Source organism: Maylandia zebra, linkage group LG22 (assembly GCF_041146795.1).
Source record: "Maylandia zebra isolate NMK-2024a linkage group LG22, Mzebra_GT3a, whole genome shotgun sequence".
Classification (NCBI taxonomy): Eukaryota; Metazoa; Chordata; class Actinopteri; order Cichliformes; family Cichlidae; genus Maylandia; species Maylandia zebra.
Window position 1 is genome coordinate 15179567 of NC_135187.1, and position 21938 is coordinate 15201504.

The 21938-nt window shown below is 39.4% G+C and overlaps 3 protein-coding genes across 5 annotated transcripts in view; 1 reads left to right on the forward strand and 2 right to left on the reverse strand.

Annotated features, from left to right (window-relative positions):
- Nucleotides 1–426: 426 nt before the first annotated feature.
- On the reverse strand, nt 427–4133 carry cfap20 (cilia and flagella associated protein 20). Of its 2 annotated transcripts, none has more exons than XM_004549135.4 (6): nt 3768–4133; nt 2399–2478; nt 1955–2066; nt 1672–1860; nt 1449–1562; nt 427–1320 (listed from the first exon to the last, which is right to left on the reverse strand). In XM_004549135.4, exons 1-6 carry the CDS (start codon nt 3849–3851, stop codon nt 1318–1320), a joined length of 582 nt encoding a protein of 193 aa, XP_004549192.1. In that variant the 5' UTR covers nt 3852–4133; the 3' UTR covers nt 427–1317. The 2 variants fall into 2 exon arrangements, with proteins under 2 accessions (XP_004549192.1, XP_004549191.1); XM_004549134.5 differs by having other exon boundaries at nt 427–1323; nt 3768–4132.
- Nucleotides 4134–11658: 7525 nt separating this feature from the next.
- LOC101470211 (G-protein coupled receptor 20) lies at nt 11659–14355 on the forward strand. The gene is made up of 3 exons (XM_004549246.3): nt 11659–11954; nt 12367–12499; nt 12886–14355. Exons 1-3 carry the CDS (start codon nt 11659–11661, stop codon nt 13534–13536), a joined length of 1080 nt encoding a protein of 359 aa, XP_004549303.2. The 3' UTR covers nt 13537–14355.
- A 2681-nt stretch (nt 14356–17036) lies between these two features.
- slc45a4a (solute carrier family 45 member 4a) overlaps nt 17037–21938 on the reverse strand; it is a 53923-nt gene continuing 49021 nt past the window's right edge. For both annotated transcript variants that reach the window (XM_014413898.4, XM_004549136.5), the window contains one exon: nt 17037–21502. In XM_014413898.4, the coding sequence (XP_014269384.1) occupies nt 21322–21502 (181 nt within the window). In that variant the 3' untranslated portion in view covers nt 17037–21321. The remainder of the gene's footprint in view (nt 21503–21938) is intronic.

Sequence of the window (21938 nt, forward strand, 5' to 3'; positions counted from 1 at the left end):
CTGCTTACCTTTTAGTCCCATATTTGAAAAGGTTTGGTACCGATGCTCTATAAGAGACAAAACGCGCACTGTGAGGTGTTTTTAAACATCCTTGAGCTCACTCCATAGACATTACGCACTTTGAGACCCTTCAAGCAGTTGCTACGCATATCGCTGGTTGCTATTGCACTTGATTCGTTTGTTTACGGGTTTTCGTTTCCCTTATACTAGTTCCGGGTGAACCCCTCCCCGCTTAATTTGAGGAAATAATTATTGTATGAATCTTTATAAAAAGTGTGTGTGTGTGTGTGTGTGTGTGTGTGTGTGTGTGTGTGTGTGTGTGTGTGTGTGTGTGTACACATACACATATATTCATTGTATTTTGTGTAGCCAGGGAACCGATCTATAAACAACTCGGTTGAGGTGGTAACAGAAAACCTGAAGATATTTTTTTTTCCCAAAACACTTTATTACAACCTGGTAATAAACAGCATAGGTAATAAATACACCTGAATAAAACACAGAAGAAGCAAAATGAAGCAGATCAAGCAGAAAAAGCCTGCCTAAAACAAACAGACTAGCGCTTGATAATATTCACATAAAGGCTTTTATCTAAGCACACATTCTGTTTTTATAGATATTTATTTTGTGAAGAAACCACCGGTAGGCATTTAATACAAAATCTAATATTGTAATTATTAATATTGTAAATGAACAGGTGTGGTTATGGAATTGGGCTAGAAGTAGTTAGCCTAATCAAAATAAATGTCACAATCATCACAGCATCTAAACATATTTCTATAATAGAGAGCCAAATCTGAGAAACCTTTTAGCAAATATAAAACTACTGCCATGTAAAATAACAGGATTAAAATCAGATACAAGCAAGTGTCAGGATCTTATTTGTTTAAAGGACCAGAGGTAAAGATCATATTTTGTTCTTGTCAAGTGTTATAGCTTTAATAGCAACAACGATTCATTGAAACTAAGTCTTTCTGCTGATATTCATACCTCTAGTACAAGAAAGAAAAAATAAAGGGATTCTGCATTGTGTCAGAAGGAAATATAGATGAGGGCATAAGGTGGTCAACATTCATAAATATTGTTTAGAATGCACAGGATGGTGGCAAACTGGAAAAACCCCAGAATAATGGACATGGTGGACTTTTATTATTTATTCAATTATCTTTTTACAGCAGTGCAAGGAAACATCAGACCAGACTTGAATGTGCAGAGACTCACGAAAAAGTCAAAACTAAATGTCTCACTGAATCTGCATAATGTTGTCACAACTAAAACTCCAAGTCACATCGGGGGGGCTGCACACCGCAAGAAGCTCTACTGCTGCAAGACACAGACAGACAAGTGTTGAACTTCTACACAACATTTTTACAGACTGAGAGCTGAAATGGTAACTTTTTAAATGTAACACTGTATTAGCGTTCACGTATATGGAGAGATGTACTAACCTTGGCCTTCTGATTCTGGACAGGCAAGTAGAGTTTAAACTCAGCTGGAAGCTCATCCTCAGAGTACAGTCTGTCGGAGAAATACACCCTCCTTATCCGACAGTTAGCATGAATCTGAGGGGGGAAACAGAGCAGATGTTAAAAAGAGAAAAAGGAATATTGTGCCAAATTCTTACTATAGAGAAACAGGAAAGACTCAGAGGTTCCTCATGTGTGCACTAACCTGTACACGTAGCGTCTCTGTGTAATTGGTTCCATAAGCCCTCCTGGTGAAGTCGGACAGGTTGAACTGAATCTGGTTCCAGCCGTCATCGAGCCTCATGGGCATGGTGCAGATGAAGGGCTTCACCCTCGTCGTGCTCTGATAGTTACTCGCTCGAAACCGCCGGCGAACGTTTTTATCGTCCAGAACCTGAGAGGGAGATTTGAGACACACGTAGCACCAGGTCTATGGTAGATTCCCAGACTGTATGTTAGCCAATCACAAAGCATTTAAATGTCTCTACCTGGACCTCAAAGGTGAAATACTTCTTGAGGTTCTTAATGATCATGACCAAAAAGGGAAGTTTGATCCCCAGGGTCTTCTTGGGGTCTGCAGGGCATGTTATGTAGGTGGTGCTGTAGGGAGGACAGAGTTGATGAAGCTAGGATGGGCGAGACTTAAATAACAGATTTATTTCAGTTATTTAACACGACAAAAATATTAAAGAAAGTAAATCTAATTACTATGCCTAGCATCTACATGATACATTAATGTACACATACTTCAAACAGAACACAAAGACATATTATGAAAAAAGAATATCATGTTAAATATGCCAGGACTGCAATAGTGTATATAATTATATAATTGTGTATATTATTATAATTTTCAGTTTACATATCCTGTACATATCGTAGAACTGAAAGTAAAGTTGACCTTTGATTAATAAATAAACAGACAAACTCACCTGACATTTGTTCCCTCAATCTCCAGCACATTCGAATGTATGTCATTGTCCGTGACTCTCTTTATGTGACCGTTCCTCACCTGTGAAAACCCAGAAATAGATTTGTTCCCTTATTTTCAATGGAGAAATTAGAATGTTTCCCAGAGCGTTTAGAGTGCTGTATGGCGTACCAACTGTAAACCCCCCTGAATCAGATGTGGGATATCGAAGCAAAACTAATGAATGAAGAAGGCATGTCTCATATCTAAAGTCAGATTCATCAACCAGGGATTGGGACTGCCAGGACCCCCACCCCTGATCGCTGCCCAATCCACAAAGCACTGAACCTAATACTTGCTTTTCAAGCTTTGAGTTTTTCTATCCAACTATCGCTAAGTCCTTGCAGATAGGGGGTCATCTCACTGTTGGGGTTTTCTCTGCATTACTGTAGGTACCTTACATTATAATTCGAGGCACCTCAAGTCAACTGTTGTTGTTATTTGGTGCTATATAAAATTGAATTGAAATGAATTACAGACGTTTGGAGACACCACTGGGTGGTGCCGCCCGACCTCCGGGTTAGAGATCAGTTGTTGCTTCAGAGGAGTTCAAATATCTCTGGATCTTGCTTATGGGAAAGGAGAGACAGGAGACTGACAGATGGAGTGGTGTGGCGTGTGCAATGATGCAGACCGTGAAGAGAGAGCTTAGCATTAAGGGAAACTGTCAATTTACCAGTCGCTCAAGAGAATAGAATCGCGGATACAAGCAGCAGAAATATTCCCTCAGAGCTAGGGTGAGGAGCTCAGACACGCTGGAGAGATTATGTCTCTTGGGTGAGTTTGGGAACGCCTCCGTGTACGCCCGGACAAGGTGATGGGGAATGCAAAGTCTGAGTCTATCTACTTAGAGTGCCTTCTTGCAACCTGGACTTGGATACGCGGCAGAAAATGAATGGATGGATGGATGGATGGATATCTCATGTCTCAGATCATTTGTCACCACTGCATAGATGGCCATGCAGAGAGGACTGCAAAGCTCATACTTGAATATCTGACCAGTAACAACTCCTGTTTAGCACATTAGCCCGTAAAACCGTGTGAATGGTACCAATGACTCAATCAAGCGAATGTAACTTCAATTACTGATGTGTGACTCAGGTTAGCAACTTAGCAGCACTGCCTCCATGGCTACCCTGTATCATGTTGCTTCTACAAGTAATCAACAAGAACTGCGCGTCGTGAATTTAAAGTGCATCTAGAAAACGTCCACAGCCATAAAACAGTGCGAAGTTTAAAAGCGACGTGAGTGCACATGATGCTAGCCAGTTTTAGCCCCGCTCGCTAAGCCAACATACAGCTCCCTGCTTCCGTTCTGAGCGGCTGCTTACCTTTTTGTCCCATATCTGAAGAGGTTTGCTGCCGATACTATATAAAATAGACAAAAAACCGCTCTGGAATGTGTTTTTAAACATCTTCTTTGGGCTCAGCAGACAATCAATGTGCACATACTGTAACCGCTTCTAACTAAAGCTATACGTTTGTTTACAGGTTTAATTTCCGCCTCCAACTTTTCTGGTTCCGTGTGCTAGAATATAAACCGTTCCGCCAACAGAAACTACCACGTTGTCACTCAGAAGAAAAATGAGAAATCCGTTTCACTGAGTGGTCGAATATTCCCACACGGTGTGAAAACAGAAAGAAGGCAGCGGATGTCTCGTTTTTATTTTGGTGTTGCTGGGGAACGAAAATCATCTGACGTTGTTCATGCCGGTTAATAAATGCTGACGCTTCTCGGTCGCCGTGGTAACAGTGTAAGCTTAAAGCACAAGTGTTTAACATAATGTCGTCTAGAAGTCGCCGAAATAACCAAAACAGCTTTCACGCTTGATGATTTTTATTTCAGTTACTGAATGCATGATATAATAAAAACTCCCTAATCATAAACTAATTCAAAATATCTTGAGCTGCCCGATTCTCACCGCCTGCAGCCAGATCCATATGCGCGTCTCCAAAGAATTTTAAGACTTCTCTTTAGTTTAGAGAGATGAGCTTTCACACATAGCTTCCGTAACCAAGTAGGGCCGCACAGCTCTGATCCTCCATTACAGCTGTCAGGATATACCTGTACAGTTCCTGTAGAGGGATGATGCAGCATTAAACAAGGCACCCTTGATCTACTGGAGTTTCCTATGGTCTGTAGAGGTGGGAGGATCCATCCAAATATTAATAGTTTCAATACCAACTAAATATTGGCATCAGAATGACACTAGCACAATGGGACTGATACTTTGCTTTAATCATCTTAAGTTCAGTATGTAGCCCACCTAATTATAAAAGTATACCTCTATGCACTATGAAAAAATGTATGAACCTTTTTGTCATGTCTTTGTCTTAAATCTGTTTTATTTATAGCCTGTAGCACATTGAAACAACAGAAGTTGACCCAAAGTGCTTTAAAGACAAGTCTAAGACCCCCCAAAACCCCTGTTTCAAAATACACGAAAAGCTGAAAGGTGTGTTTAGCTGTGTTAACTCATCACTCATCACATCATTAAAATGTGTTCAGGAATTGCAAATTCAAATTGATTTATCTCATAAACGCTCTCCCCTAAATAAACTGGCTTTATGGGTTGAAAGTATTGGTATCAGCAATACTAACCTTGTATTTACTTGGTATCGGATTTATTCCTAAACTTGCTGTGTCACACAGCAATAATGGTCTTTCTTTCACTTTCTTTTCTTTTCTTTCTGAATGTTTTTTTGTTTTGTTTTGTTTTTGGTGCATCAGAATTTACTCAGGTACAGTACCAGTCACAGCGACCCAGATGCTTAATAATATTATCTGACATCTTACCTGTCCATAGAGACCAAGATTATTCATGTTGATCTGATAATAGTGTAGCTACTCTTTATTTATTTCGGCTATTTCCTTACACTGACAGAAAAGTGGGTTGACATTGATGTTGACATCCCTGTTTTAGGCAAACATCATGTTTTAGGATTTAATGAGTTTCTAAACTTAATACTGAAGTAATGATTCTAAATGTAAAATTATAATCTGTTGTTGTTGACTGAAATAAAAATTTCAATTCAAAAATTCAATTCAATTCAAATGATGTTTTAATTATCATTGGGTCCTGCAGTAGATATCAGGACATTATCAGTCCATAATGTAACATATCATTGAACCATGAGACTGCCTTTGAATCCTACCTTAAAGAGCATTCATCTGACGGCCATATCCTCTGCTTTTTCTGACTAATACATTAGCCCCACAGACCTAAAAAGGCAGATAGAGTCTAGTCCAGCCACCATCCTATCTTATTTAACTCCAGTTCTAGAAAATGAAATCATCTTTTTGAAGACAGCTCCATCTTTATCTAACCTCAGCTGTTCACCTCAATCTTGCATCCTGGTCACCCCCCATTTAAATCTTAACATCTTCAACTCCACCACCTCCACAGTTACAAATCACCCCTGAATCTTATTTTCAGCCTGCCTGCACGCTCGCGTTCAACTCTCTCATGCAGTGTCTTTTTCTTTGGATAGCTGACTCCGACTATTTAAACTCATACATCTTCACTACCTCTACTCCTTTCACCTTCAGTGTTCCCCCGTCTCCCTCTCGTTCATGCACATGTATTTAGTCTTACATTTACAATGACTATTCTATTCTATTCTATTCTATTCTATTCTATTTTTGCTTTTACTGTCTTTCATTCATTTTCTCTCCAGTGCATATGCCCACCTCTCCAAGCTCTCTGCCACCTGCTAAAATCTGTAACAGGGCTATTTCAGTACTTCTGAACAGAAGACCTACTGAAAGCTAAAATAAATCCCTCTCAGCCTAACAAAATATGTTTGTTTTTCCCATGAGGTTTTAACTCCTCTCTGCTTGCTAAATGCCTGCAGACTTACCCTTGTCTGCAAGCCCAGATAATTCCTCTGACATTTCCAATTTTGTCAGAGTTTAAGTTTAAGTGCTGGAGTGCCCCTTAATTCCCTAATACATCTACCCCAAAGGTTTCTAGAAATAGATTTCCTATGCACAACTTAAATTAAGCACTCTTTCCACCCTCTAAATTCCGCCAAAGTGTCAAGCGCGACATCCTTCCTCCGTCTCCAACAGTTTAAACATTTGGCAAAGATTTCAAATATTTAAACAAGCCAAGAAACATTCAATCAAACATTAACCAGGCACTTTGTATAATGACATCACCAACAGCGAAGTCTCCTTTTAGCTTCATAAGAACTGACGCCTATGGTTTTTTTCACCGGTATTACTGCCACAGGACTTTATTTGACGTTTTGATGTTAGCCACACAACCGCAAACATATTCAATGGGACAGATGTTACAGCTGTTTATCCTCCTGTGTGTTTAGGTGATGCTTCTTTGTGGTGAAACAAATGTAAAGTGATCCCTTCTCTACTTTTTATCTATCTTTCACTATGAAGGTGTCCTCTCCCATTTTTATAAGTGTCTGTTGGTTCACGGGTTCACAGGCTGGCAGCTTCATAAAAACATCTACAGAAACAGTTTATGCTGTTGTATGCTTTACGCTTTTATTTTGCTCTTTACTTCTCTAATTGAATCATGTATTTACACAGAGACAAACGTATATTTTTTCTCTCTAACGCTGTCCAAGTGGGACCACCCTGGAGACAGCTTTAAATAAACGATTTTGAAACTGCCTTTTGTTTTTGTCCCACAGAGACAGAGCAGTCTTCCGGCCAGCTCTTTCTAATTTTTCCTCTTCCTTTTAGCCTGCCAGCCACTTACTCTTTTCTTGTTATTCCCAATCCAACTGTTATCCATCCAAGTATGTGTTCCTCTTCTGCTTTTCGACACCTCGGACGCTCAAGCCTTGTCTTTGCATTGCCTTTCCAAATCCCTGTTTCAGATGAAATATATTAGAAGATGTCCTATTTGACGAGAGCTCAAACTAAAGAGGTGGAAAATGGGAGATATTATGAGACAAAACAGAAAGGTGGAGGAAGATGGGGAATGACAAGAAAGAAAATGAAAGAAGTTAACATTTTTGACACATCTTCATTACATTTTCTGTAATACGTGATATGAAAGAGATGATGGAAAGAGGAGGTCCGCCTGTTGAACTTTACTTTCCATTGGAGGACGCTCTCCGCCCCAGAGCTCCACATCTGACTCTCTGGGCCTATTCTTTCCTTACCTTTTTAGCAAATTACTGAAAGAACAAAGGATGGACGAAATGAAGAGAAGATAAAAGTATGAAATGAAAAGCAACTGAGGAGCTCTTAATTTATATAATCGGACAACAAGGACTTTTGCACAAGTCTACTGCATGAGGATTTGTTTTCACCACTTTTTCTCTTCTTCAGGTACGTTTAATCCATTCAGTCATCATTATTTGACCTTATTTGTTTTTTTCTGGTTATGGTTTTTGTACCTAACGATCAGAAGGACAATAGTCTGCATTACTTTGCCTCATTTTCTGAGCAGCAGTTTTAAGGTTCCTTGTGTACATTTGTCCTCCTGGAGATCACAGTACAGTACTTTCCCTCTGGTACATGCATATTACTGTTTTTTTTTTTCCATTGGAAATTGTACACAAAAAGGAGCTTTCATTCTTTTAAGAGTGCATAATGTAAAGTTTAAAATGCCTGAATTTAACTTGTGAGGGTTTAGCTCAAAGGCAGCCCCTATAGATTTAGATATGATTAGTATGTTCTAATCATTTCATTTAAAAGTGAATCTAAGAAGCAAATGCACATCTGCATCTGTAAAGTCTGCAGGTGCTGGGCAGCAATGATTAACACAATGTTAAAAAACATTTGCAGGCTTCAGAGTCATTCACTGGTTTATCTTTTATATAATAATTTTGTCACATATTTTACCATAACTATGAAGTTTCAAAGAAGATAGCTGTTTGGAGAGGTTTTTTTTTCTTTTTTAAAATCCAGGCTGACAGTCATGTTTTATCTAACTGTCTTATGATGATGAAGAGTGGAAAGACCTCTCTCAGCGGCACATGTTATCCAGTGGGAGCTCATCCGTCTCTGGTTTTTATAAGGAAAGACACTTTTGGCCAAAATGAGAGGATCTGCTGAGTAAAATATGACATTATTTAAGACTTTTATAAAATTACTTTCATTAAAGTAAAGGATGATATTTTTAATGTATGTTTTTTCTGATGTTGAACAGTCAAGACTAAATAAACACTTTTTGTGAGATTTAATTTGGGGCTTTTAGAAACGCATTAACAGGAACAGTTCAGAGTAGAAAAGAAAGTGTGATGGAGAAGATGAATGATGGGCAGACTCAAATCCAGGCTGCTTATTAAAGGACTTGAGTTGCTTGTATGTGATGTGCAAGCTCTGCCAGGGGAGCTCCACAGATTTGCTGAGCGAAAAATAAATCATTTTATCCCCCGTGATTCATCAGATGAAACAAGCTGAAACTAACTTTTGAGCCAACTTGGCTAAAGGTCCTGTAAGGGCTCTGGATGAACTCAGAACAACTACAGAGATTGTACGACAACAAGTTTATTTCCATAGAAAATGAGTGTGATAAGTTTCAAAGCTCTGGGAAAAGTTAGTACATTCAAGTTAAGGGTGAAACAGTTTTGGCCAACTAATGAATAGCTTGTTTGGCCAGTTGTTCTTAAGCAGAACATAACAAATTCACTAATGTCGTAACGCCTTATTTATCACACTGTTTTATCTGTTCCCGTCTGGCTTTGAAATATCAACACTATTTTTGGCCAGTCTTTTTACTTCTTTAAGCCCCTTGAAAGTGAACACAGTCCAGCCGTTTTTTTAAACAGGACGTGTCGCACTGATCACGTTTATTGTGTTAAGACAACAGTCTACATCATGTTCAACACAACACATGTCAGTGGTGTGTTAAATAGCCGCGTGCGCTGGCAGGGTTCATCTTAATGCTGTGCTCCATCTTTGAAGTAACACACACGGTCGTGTACTTAACTTTGTTGAGAGTGTCACATCCTTTTAGGGAGGAGATGAAGATGGATGCAGTTGCCTCTACGATACAAGAGCACATTGTTTATAGGATCGGGATTTCCAAAGTCTCTCTGCCTGGATTCAGTTCTGCAGATGTTGGCCATGTTTTCATCCCTAGAAGTCACAGCTATCTCCTTTAGTTTTTAGTGTGCGTATGTGGGTGTCTTTGTGTGTGTGTGTGAGTTTGGAGAACAAAGCTGTTTGGAACTATTTACAATACAGTATCCAAGGCTGAGTCCAAGATAAAAGGTTAAGGCATCCGTCTTTAAATTACTGCCGGGAGGCTGTAATGAAGAAGTCCTGATATTACTGAACAATCTGAGGGGGGGGGGGGGGGGGGGTGAAGGTTAAAAAAAAGTAGATAGAATGAGTCTGGATATAATCCTAAAAAGCTTTTACCATTTAGAAAAGACAAGAATCTGAAAGATTTATTTTCCTCACTACGTTAACAAAGTAATAAATTAAAAATGCCTTGAGTGCTACAGTATTTTTTGAGGTGCGCATCAAGAAATAGTAACTGTTTTAATTCTTTGTGGCATGGATTTAGCAAAGTACTAAAAACATTATTCGCAGATTTTGGTCCACATTGACATGATAGCATCACACGGTTGCTGCAGATTTGTCAGCTGCACATCATTGTGAACATCCTGTTCCACCACATCTCAAAGGCGCTCTATTGGATTGAGATCCGGTGATAGTGGAAGACACCTGAGTACAGTGAACTCACTGTCATGTTCAAGAAACCAGTTTGAAATGTTTTGACCTTTGTTGCCTGGTTTGTTATCCTGCTAGAAGTAGCCATCAGACAATGTGTACTCTGTGGTCATAAATGGACATGGTCAGAAACAATAAACTATCATCTTTCAGTACTAAGGGGCCAAAAGTGTGCCAGGAAAATTCGTTCCACGCCATTACATCATCACCACTACCACCTTTGGTACAAGGCAGAAAGGATGGATCCATGCTTTCATGTTGTTTACACCAAACCTGACCTTACCAGCAGAAACTGAGACTAATCAGACCAGACAGCATTGTACAATTTTGGTGACAGGAGTAGCAATCAGTATGGACTTCTGTTGCTGTAGTCAATCTGTTTCAAGCTTCAGCATGTTATGCATCCAAAAAAAGCTCTTGACTTGTTCTTTTTGAGTATTTTTGAGATACTGTCTTCCTATCAGCCCAAAGTAGTCTGGTCAGTTTCCCCTGGCCTCTGACATCAGCAAGACATTTTCTTATTTAGAACTGCCACTCACTGGATATTTTCTCGTCTTTTGGATCATTCTGAAATGGTTGCATGGGAAAATCCCAGTAGATCAGCAGTTTCTGGAATACTCAGACTACTTCATCTGGCACCAACAGTCATACCACGTCCAGTCACTCAAATCACTTTTCTTCCCTATTCTGATGCTCAGCTTGACCTGAACAGGCTGTTCAAATGCAGAGAGTTGCTGCCACATGATTAGCTGATTAGATATATTAATGTTAATGAGCGGCTGAACAGGTGTGCCTAATGAAATGTCCAGGTGACTGTATTTCTCTTTATTTAGTCCACTTGCTTCATTATTATTGTGGGGTTTTAACCTGAAAATAACAACAAGCAGTTGTTTTATTCATACATGAACAGTGTGGTAACACAATCCCAGTTCCAATAACTAGCTTTCTAAAGGATTTTGCATTGTTGTCATGGAATAATACCTTGAAAGTGTGAAAGCAGATGTTAGACTGGACTTCCAGTTGAGATTACTACTATAGTAAAGGAATTATTCCCCTAAAGTTGACATAACATAATATAGACATTGTAATTTGCTTTTATTTGTATTTATTGATTTAAGTAAAACATTGTAAATCTTTTTTTCTTTTTTTTTTTACATCTTCACTTCCTGATTCTCACCAGCCTACCTGTCATTCATTTTTTCCAACCAATGGAGAGCCTTCTCGCCAACATCAGCTCCAGCTCCACTGCTGAGCCTCTCCTGTCACTTTTCAACTCACACCAAACTAACTGCAACACCTGGGACCAGGAATGGGGGACCACAAACCTGCACAGGTTAGCCCACCTGGACATGCAGCTGTATCAAGATTTCTACACCGTCTGGGTTTTTCTGATGGTAAGATCAAATGCTGAATAAATCTTATGTTACACTCCAGCATTTGCTATTTCTGTGCAGTTCCTTAAGTTGTTTTTACACTTGTTTAGGGTAAGCAGATAAAAGCAAGGACCCCGCCTAAATAAATTGAATAGATTAAATTTACCAAGAAATTTAATCTATTTAATCTGCATGACCAATAAACTAAGGATCCATCCCTCCCTGCTGCAGGTGTTTAACTGTCTGATGCTGGTGGTTGGGGTGGTCCTCAACAGCCTGGCTCTCTACGTTTTCTGCGGTGCCTCTGCACACTCTTCAGCCTCCGTGGTTTACACCATAAACCTGGCGGTGGCTGACCTGCTGGTGGCTCTGTCGCTGCCAGCTCGCATCGCTCTGTACCACAGTGGAGGGAGCTGTGTGGCCTGCTCATACGTCCACACCTTCAGCTACTTTGTCAATATGTACTGTAGTATCCTGTTTCTGACCAGGTGGGTGAGTCATAACCTCATTTGTCACATAACGAGGAGCTGTTATGCTTTTCATTATTTTTAGTTATGTGCATTCTTTTAGTTGGATGCTCATATTCAATGTGGTAACACACACAGATAACCCTGTGGACCAAGAGTTTGGCTTCTGGCTGGTCTAATTTCTTGATTTCCAGAAGTTCTTGTGTTAAGGTGATATCATTTTGGCATGGATTTCCTTATACCGTCCTCTCAGGCTTGGACTGAGATGAAAGAAGCTTTGGTTTGTGGAAGCCAGGCAAGGGGCAGCCAATCAGAAGAAAGTCAGGGTTTTAAGGAGTGAAGCCTTAAAGAAGCCTAGTATTCAAATTTATCAAAAAATAAATTGGAATAATATGTCCCCTCTATCAATATTCACTGATGGCTTTCTATTCAGCATCTGTATCGATCGGTACCTCGCTGTCGTCCACGCATCCAGTACCCTTCATCGATGGAGGACCATAGGAGCGGCAAGGTGTGTCAGTGCCACCGTGTGGTTCATTGCAGTCGTGGTCACCTACTCTTTTCAGGTGAAGAGACACACTAAAAACACAGCGCACACAAGATGAGCTCTCAGTGTATAAATCCACAAAATAAACCTAAAAAGAGAAATAAATTAATTGCAATAATTGAGTTCATAATGTAGTCTATGAATTGGTTAATGACACAGATTTAGTTTGGGGGGGGGGGGGGGGGGGGGGGCAATTTTAAATTATCCTGAGTATTAAAACTTATCAGTGATGACCGTCAATTAATCCAATAATGATTTTCATGAGGTTGCAAGAAAAGTAGGAGGAGTCTTGGTTTACAGAACAGTCAGGATCTAAAGAAGAGCTGACAAGGCTGTCAAGCTGAGACAAGCTAAAAATGCTAAAAGGCTAAATCATGATAGAATTCTTTCTCCTTCTCTCTCTAGACCACAGCTTTGGAGTTCAGTTCCTCCTGCATGGTCCTCCCTGCCCTTTTCTATCTCACCATCCTGGAGTTTCTCCTCCCCCTGCTCGCTGTGGTGGTCTTCACTCTACGCGTCACCTGTTTTCTCTCCTCCAGCCACAGCGGGATGCCCCACCAGAGCAGGGTGAGGAGGACTCGTGCCATCAGGCTTTTGGCCACCGTCCTGGTGGTCTTCACTGTGTGTTTCACACCCTTCCACGTCCGCCAGGTGCTGGTTTACTTCCAGTTCAGAGTGACGGGGGAGGCTCCCGGGCAAGGGGCGAGGGATGTGCTTGCCTATCACATCACCGTGACCTTGAGCAGCCTGAACAGCTGCCTGGATCCAGTGGTTTACTGCTTTGTGACGGACAGCTTCAAGAGAATGTGGAGGACCAGGAGAAGGGGAGGCAGAGAGGAGGACGGGGAGGTGGGGTTTACAAGTGGCATCGAAGGGGAGAGGAATTCGCTGAATAAATGCTCGGGTACGGCACTGGCGATAGCTCAGAGCATAGCCACACTAACGCTCACAAGTGCACCCCTCTCTACAACCAGCGCACACCACTCTGATTGGACAGGCGGCCATGTTTCGGAAACCAGTGATGGCACAGTTCAGAGAGACAGCTGGAGACAGTGACACATGTCGACTTTGTTTTGCTGTGAAACCAATGAACTTACACTGCTTCAAGTTTCAAAAGCTGCTGGATTACACACAGAAAAAAAAACTATGTATGTGGGGAGTTGATGTTTGGCTTGTGTTCCAGAGGCACCTCATCAAAGTTTGTGATGTAAAAATTCAGATTGACTAGGGAGGAAAAAAAACCCATTTTATTCACAAACAAGCTTTTTATTTAGTCATCGTTCTGTCTGGATACTTCTTTAACACTCTTTGTAAATTCCTGCACATGTGAGTTAAACAAGGCTTTACCTGTCCCTTTATTCCCTTTCTCGCTCTTTTTTTAAACTAAAAATTTTCCATTAGAAATAAAAACAAAAAGTTGTATAGTAACAGTTGTATAGTAGGTAAACTACCGTGACTAAGTCATACGCTTTAGAATGGAAATACTCCTTTTGTGTACTTTTGTAGACCATTTATTTGACTGCTTTGATTTTTTAGGATGCATTTGACTCTGATTCATCAAGATGTCTGTATTGAGTCACACTGAATGTTGAAAGCCTTCAAAAATGACATTTGCAACATTAAAATGAAGAATAACAGAAAGAGTTATGAGCAAAGAAAAGAGACTTTCAGAGGGTTGAAGTTTCGAGACACATAAATAGGATAAATGTGTGTGTATAAACATTTAGGGGTACACAGTGTGATGTTCTTTTAATGACTTGTTAATAATTTAAAAATGATTAAATGGACTTATGTCAGCATCACAATGACAGGAAATGATGAAAAACAAAAGCACTGCTTTGTTTCTAGTACATCAGGTTATTTGCTGGATTTAAATTTAGGCTACACTTTAGAGGCTGTGATCACACATCTTCCTCATAATTCAGGACTTGGTAGATGCAAGTTAAATGTTTAAGAAATGGATGCATCAATCAAACTATGTACTAACATAAAGTCACTTTATCATAAATTCATTTTCTTCTTCTTCTCCTTGTTTGTTTGTCTCAGCATTGCTTGTTTTTGAGTCAGTGTGTGCTATTTTTACTGACTTGTTTATCTTGTTTAGTATAATAAATGATTTATATAAAGAAAATGCAGAGATGGTGGTGCTTTTTGCAATTAAAGTGCTGTTTCTTTGGCTGTAGCTGTTGTTAACAAAAGAAATAGTCACCTGCAACTTTATTAGGTACATTCTTTTAACTCCTGGTTAAACACTTGAGCCTACCTGAGTATTGTTGATGATCATCTCTATTGCTTTATGACCACAGTGTCTCCATCACCTGATTGCTGTGCTCAGATGGCCTCCACATTCATCAGGTCTCAATCAGGTAAAGCACTGGTAAAGGGATGCGGTGGAACAGGAGATTCACATCATGGATTGCAGCGAAACAAATCTGCAGTAACTTTGATGCTGTCGTGTCAATATGCACCAAAATCTCTGGAATGTTTGCAGCACTTGATGAATCTGTGCTACAAAGGATTAAGGCAGAAATGGGGTCCAACCTGGTACTAGGTGTACTCCACCAGAGGACAGCATCTCCCTGCGGTGGAAGAATGTCATCCAGAACAATCACACTGGCACTGATTAACAGTGGAGCTGTTCATGAAAAATAACATTACCCAATAACAGATTATGTTATTTCATAGCTGCTGCTGTTATCCACTGAAATATCTGTGTTCTAAAGCAGGGTGAAAAAAATTGTGAATTATGAATTTAATTTATAAATTAAAAAACGATTTATGACTACTCTCCTACACAAGATTTCAGTGGATTTGTGTATTAAGTGCATAAAACTCTTTGTTTAGTTTTCATTGACGATATTAGAGTCGAGCTATGAGGTGTCAGTCATAGCAGGAATGTGAGACATTAAATTGAGCGGCATTTCCCTCCATCATCCTTCCAGAGAAGCAGCAGGTCATCACAGTTCACGTTACGTAACTGCGATGACCTTAGCTTGCAACACACACACACACACACACACACACACACACACACACACACACACACACACACACACACACATAAATACTTACCATCAGCTGGCCCTGCTGCCACATGATGAGTCTGGGTTAAACACACACACCAGTTTCAGGTTCCTTCTCTGGCTTCTCTTCATGGAAACAGCCAAAGCTTTGACCGAGTGTGTGCATGTGCATGTGCGTGTGCGTTTGTGTGCGCTAGAAATCTGATTCTGCACAACAAAATGTTTTTCCCAGTTTTCCTCTTCCTTCTCAGCGGTCTAACCGCAATGCATCATGGGAAACCAAATTAGCTGCTTTGAAGATGCTGAGTAAAGATTTTTTTTGGCACATGAAAAAATGTCTTGAAACTGCAGACCAGCAGGTTGCATCACCAACAGTCACATGCATTCCAACAAAAAACAAGCAAACAAAAACACGAGCGAGGTCACAAAGACAGAATTATTTTTATATTTGCTTCTTTGGAGTAAACCTGGTCGTTAGCTTCAATGGATCACAATTTATTTATTTTTTTAGTATAAAAACTAAATAACACTTTATATTACAGCTCACAACTAAGGGTGTAATTTCTATGTAATTAAGGGGAATTTTAACACATTCTATTTTTGAATTTTTATTTGCAACAATTAATTACTGTAATTAAATTTAAGTGGTTTCTAAGTAATCTTACACAGTGTATCAGTAATTTTGATTTGCGCCTAACTTTTAAGTAGACACAAATTATTCTGTGAGTAATTCAAGTACTTTGTGTCTCCTTTCCTGTAAAATACCCAGAATTTAGGCGCAATTCGAAATGACTTATCCACAACTCAAATTTGTATTTGTATGTAAATACAAATACATTTTTTAAAGTTGTAATTTTTAAAAATTAATTAATTAATTACATTTGATTACAGGGGAATTACACCCTTAGTTGTTGTGCAGATTTCTGTTTCTGTTGAAGTGCAATTGAGTTTTATCATTTCTTCAGATAAAAATACTCTAAATACCTCCTTTACAAAAAAAAAAGTACGATTTGGAAATGCTTGCCAAATCTTTATAATAAAGAATGAAAATTCTCTAATTAACATGTAATTAATATTTTACAGAAATCTTACTTTCCAAGGAATAAGATGCTCGTATACTTGCAAGAAAATGTGCATCAAGCCTGATAAAACCAGTCTGCTTAAAGCTTAAGACTCCCTAAAGATAATAAGTGAGGTAACAATATACAGAAGGACATTAGTGCATTTTATTAACATGTTTTTTAGACACTGTTATCCCTTAATATTTCATTATTTACATGTGTGGTAAAAAATTTTGCAATGTAATACTAATAAGAGTAAACTAACAGCTACACTCAAGATCAAGACCTTTCTGAGCATCTTTCTCAACTCATGTTAAATGCACTGCAAAGCATTTTCCTCTAAGTATTAAAAACGTTCTATTTTTAAAATGAATTTGTTTCTCTGATTATTATTGCATATAAAAACATGTATTTTGTGGGTATCACTGTATATTTATGTCTTTATGAAGTGAGACACTCCCAGTTGCAGAAATCTTTTTTGATCAAATGAACTTTTATTTTCATCCAGAGCAGATTTTTTTCTCTTTTTTTTGCCTGTATGGTGAGACCCTTCTTTATTATTGATTCTTGTCACATTTTGAATTCTGAGTGAAAATGCCAAATGATGAAAAACGTCATTGGTTGTTTGCTTCTGAACAGAGTTTAAGGTGCGTTCCATACAGTGTTCATCCAGAGTCCTACATATGAAGGCTCAAGCATATTTACATAACATAGAGATATATATACAGACTTTATATAGAAAACAACACTACTAACAAAAATAATCATCTTTTTTATAGCAGCAAAAAAGAAGAAACTAAAAGAGAAATATGTATATTTACATCTTTTTTTTCCAAATAACAAGGCATATTATATATAGTACACTGCGTATATTTACTTTCCCATTCTTTAAGTATTCATCTTGATTTAATCTCTATGAAAATCAAAGTATATAGGCATCGCTCTCCTCCGTCATTAACACACAGTTTACTAAAGGCAGAGCCACAAACACACAAACACGCATGCACAGAGGCTGGACTGACTGCATGGCCGTCACGCTGCTGCCAGGAAATATGAAACAGCATCACCGCGTCTCCACATTCATTCAGTGATGCGGACGGTGGAGAGCAAACACTGAAAATGTACAAAGGCCAAAATTTGACATGTGTGGCTCTGCCTAGGATTCAAATAAAACACAACACACACAAAAAAAAGTTTCTAGTTGAATTAAAACAACAGAACAGAGACAAAAAAAAGACTTCAGGCATCATCACCATCGATTCCAGAGCTAAGTGTAAACCAGGTGATTGCAGAACAGAGAACCAGGACCAAAAAGTGAACACTGAGATGACAGTTTTAACACACTGCTGTCTTTTTGCTTTGCCAGCTGTGAGAGGACCTATGCTCTCTCTCTCTCACACACACACACACTCTCTCACACACACACACACACACACTCTCTCACACACACACACACACTCTCTCACACACACGCACACACACAAAGTCCAGTTCACCTGTAACAGCAAATAGAATAGCTTTAATTTACTCATTTGCAAACTAAATGTCCTTTATAGACAAGAAAGCTCAAAAAATAAATATCCACAGTTACTTGTTTTTTTTCCTCCTTTTGCAATAAAGTTCTACTTGTTTATTTATTTATTTTTTTTACTTATGTGCAAGTTCTGTGCAATGTCAGGACTCCCACCCTGGATCGTCAAACATCAAAACCAAAAACAAAACTCACATTCGTTGACTTTAAAACAAACAAACAAACAAACAAAAAAAACATTAACATTTTAAGTCACCAGATGGAATCAGAGGTTAAGAACTCAATCTCCCAGCAGGCCAAGCGAAGCGGCTGAGCTGAACCGAGTCGCCGGAACATCCCAGAGTCTGTGATAAAAGGCTTGGGACATCATTGGAACAACAACCCCCCCACTTCCCCATAAAATCAACTACTTCCTCACTGCATTGGAACAGAAACACTCTAGTTGCACTTCAAGTATTCACGGCCAGGAGTCTCTAACCTACACTTGTAATGAACGACGTCTCATCCTGTAACACATTTCTTCACTTTCCAGCTTGAAAAGTGATAAAGTGGATGTTTAAAACTCGCTCACCTGTTAGGAGTGTACTGACCCAGACCAAGCACAATGCTTCAGCTTAAAGAGTACATGTTGCGTTTAATTCTTTTTTTTTTTAACACGTTTAAGTTCAAACGAAAACAAAAAGACACAAACATCCAGCCGTGCATTAGAAAATACATCCCTGACCTATTACGATTAAAGAAAAGAGCTCGAGTGATTTGTACAGTCATACTTTGGTGTTCTGAACATGCATATCGTTGTCGTCGCATGCAAAGCTCCATAACCCCAAAGTTGATTTTTTAAATTATTTTTTTATGTTTATTCAGAATATTTTATTGCGCTAATGGCTGCAGGGGGCCGTTTTTTAAAACATCCAATCTTAGCAACGTTTTATCTTACTCTCTGATTCAATGTACCTGAAAGTATGGAAGGAATCGAATTAGTATTAGAAGAAAATGTTAAACTTTGCACAAGAGTGAAAAATCACAAACACATCCCCCCCTCCAAAAAAAACATCCTCTGAATTCTCTTCTAAAGTCGCTCAAGTTGAAAAAAAAACCCCAAAATAAAAACACCTTTTCCACTAAATGCTTTACATACGTTCATACATACAAACAGTTCTTTCTATTTAGTCACCACCCCCACTGCAATTTACATTTTGTTTCCCTTCAAGCTGCTTGCTTCAGCTGATTGAAACGAAAGGAAAACTGACCCAAAAATATGCACCACCACCGACAACCCTGCTCAGCCTGCACAAGCTCTGCACAGTACTCTGATCAACAAGGGTCCTTATTGCAACTAAAGGCCTGATTTATCGGGGCACAAACAACACAACACTTTAAAATGACTTTTTACATGTCCAGCATAATCAGCTAAAGAAACATTCAGAAGATTAAGATCGTTTAACGTCATCGCACACTCAGTCATCAAGGTCTTCGTATCTATCCCGGCTTTAAGGATTGCTAAACTCGGCAGTTTTGCTTCCTTTGCTGTGGCTACCGTAGCAGATTTAACCATTTTTCCCAAAGCCTTTTGACTGTATTGTAAAATAAATGTCACAACACTTCAATCAAAATTAGTGAAACTCTAAATTCTTGGTGCTATCTTTTGTTCTGTGAAAGTTACAGAGCTTAAAACCGGGTCCGGGTCTGCTTTGAAAAATATAGAATCTACTCTGTTCTTCTTTTGGTGATGTGGAAAGACCCACAACAGGGCCATGACCTTCTCTTGAAGCTTACGCAACAAGCCTTAAACTGTTGTCATAAATGACTCCTGTCAACACAATGGAGATTTGTTTGCCTTTTTTTAAACATTTCCATAAAATTCAGCATCCATAAAAAATATTAGAACCCCAAATCCAAAAGGTAACGCTGTTCTAGCTGAACCTTGTGACATTTCTTTTCCAACAATGTGCAGTGAGTGGCAAACTTTATGCTGACAGTATCTTTTTTAAAACAAACAAACAAAAAAATAAGCGAAAAAGTAAAGAAAAGGAGAACAACTCTGTTTCCTTTTTCTCTTCCTCTCTGGTGTTTGGTTTGTCGCTCCTCAGCTAGTCTAACATGCAGCATAGGTTAGTTTGATTAGTCAAAACAAACAGAAACATCACTGTGGTTCCTCACTAAATCTTGAAAACAATATTTGATTGTAATGCCCCATATACTGCACACACTGCATCTAGGCTCTTACTTTCACGCTTGTCGAATTTCACCCGGTAAACATGCGTATGTTTTGACTGTCGTTTTATCGTTCGATATACATGCGACTTTATTCTCATGCTCAATATTTCTGAGCAGATCCTCTGGATTATTGTCCTCTTTCCCCCGCGTTGAAGGCTGAATTAAAGATTTTGTCAGTCCTGCCATATGAAAGAGGGCAACAGCATCAATTTTATGGTCAATCAATTCCCCAGGAACCAGGCTTCGGGCTTGCGATTTCAAAAAATGCCACTTCCAAAAGTCTTTAGAGTCTTAAAGCTAGTGTCGCTGCAATGTCCCGCAAAGCCGACTGTGTTGTTGGAGTTGTTTTGGTGTTTTAAGTCAGCAGACACACACATTCTCGTATATCAGCGTCCACATCACGAAGCAAAAACTCAATCAACCTGACTCCACAGTGCGGAAGAACGATTTTCAGCATTTTGTAATGATTGCAGCTTCAAGGACTAATGTTCATCGATAGAGTTCATTATTAGGGTGTTCATTCGATTGTGTTGAACTTAGATGAGGAAATGTGAGCGTGTGAGGGTTTGAATGAGTATGTGAGTCCCCTGAAGTTTCCTGTCCAGGTGGCTGCTCAGTAGCACCTCCTAGAGGCCCTGAGAGACAGGAGACAACCTCTCCTTAAAACGACGGCCAATTAATTACTCAATCCTGGACGACCCTGACGGATTGATCAAAAGTCCGTAAGGGATAAGTGGAAGGAACTTCGTCAACAGCTGAAGCGGCACTGGGACCAGAATGACTTTTGTTGGGTAAGTTGGTCTAATGTGACGCTGGTCCCACGGTAGACTGTGATGTTTTCTTCAGTGTGACATTAAAAATAAAAAATAAAAACCCTGTTAAAGCCAGAACAAACGCCAAGAGTGGACCAAAGCAAATTCACATCAAGGCACACCTTCGAGTCTTTTCCATCAGCAATGACAAATCAAGTTGTTTCTGCAGCAAAGTGTCTGTCGGCGCAGTCAGCCAATCACAGAGCAGACTCATTTTCCACCTGACAGGAAGCAGTAGTGCTGGTGGCCTTCCCCTCCTTGTTGAGTTTCAGGAAGCTGGGTTTCTCAATCACTACGGTAACAGCCCCTTCGCCGCTATTGGGATTTTCCAGCGATGGCAAAGTCCGTTTCTCTGAAGCTTTGGCTGATTCCCCGTCCCTGACAATTGAAATAAAATTTGTTAGGACTTCACAATGGGCTTAAAAACAGCTACAGATTAAGTAGGTCAAATGAAACAGTCTCAACGTTAAGCTAACTTAAAGCGCAGGCATGAGTACCATATTTAGGCCTTTATCTATAGAAGTTTCTTGTATGATGTCATGCACAAATTGCCTGAGAATTTGCTGCCACACTAGATGTGAGGTTGCTAGGAAGAAATGTGTTTTCCTCAACTGATGAGCAAGTGGTTGCTGTAGGTTGCTGGCTGCTGCTAGTTGAAACTGGTCCCAAAGTAGGTGCTACATCGAAAACTTCCTTGTAATGGCTTTAACTGCTGGCAGGCTGCAACAGTTAATAGTATTTTCCATGGAGCACAGCAATCCATCTGCAAATACTCACTAACAACTCACCATATGGTAGTAAACTTGAAAAGGTT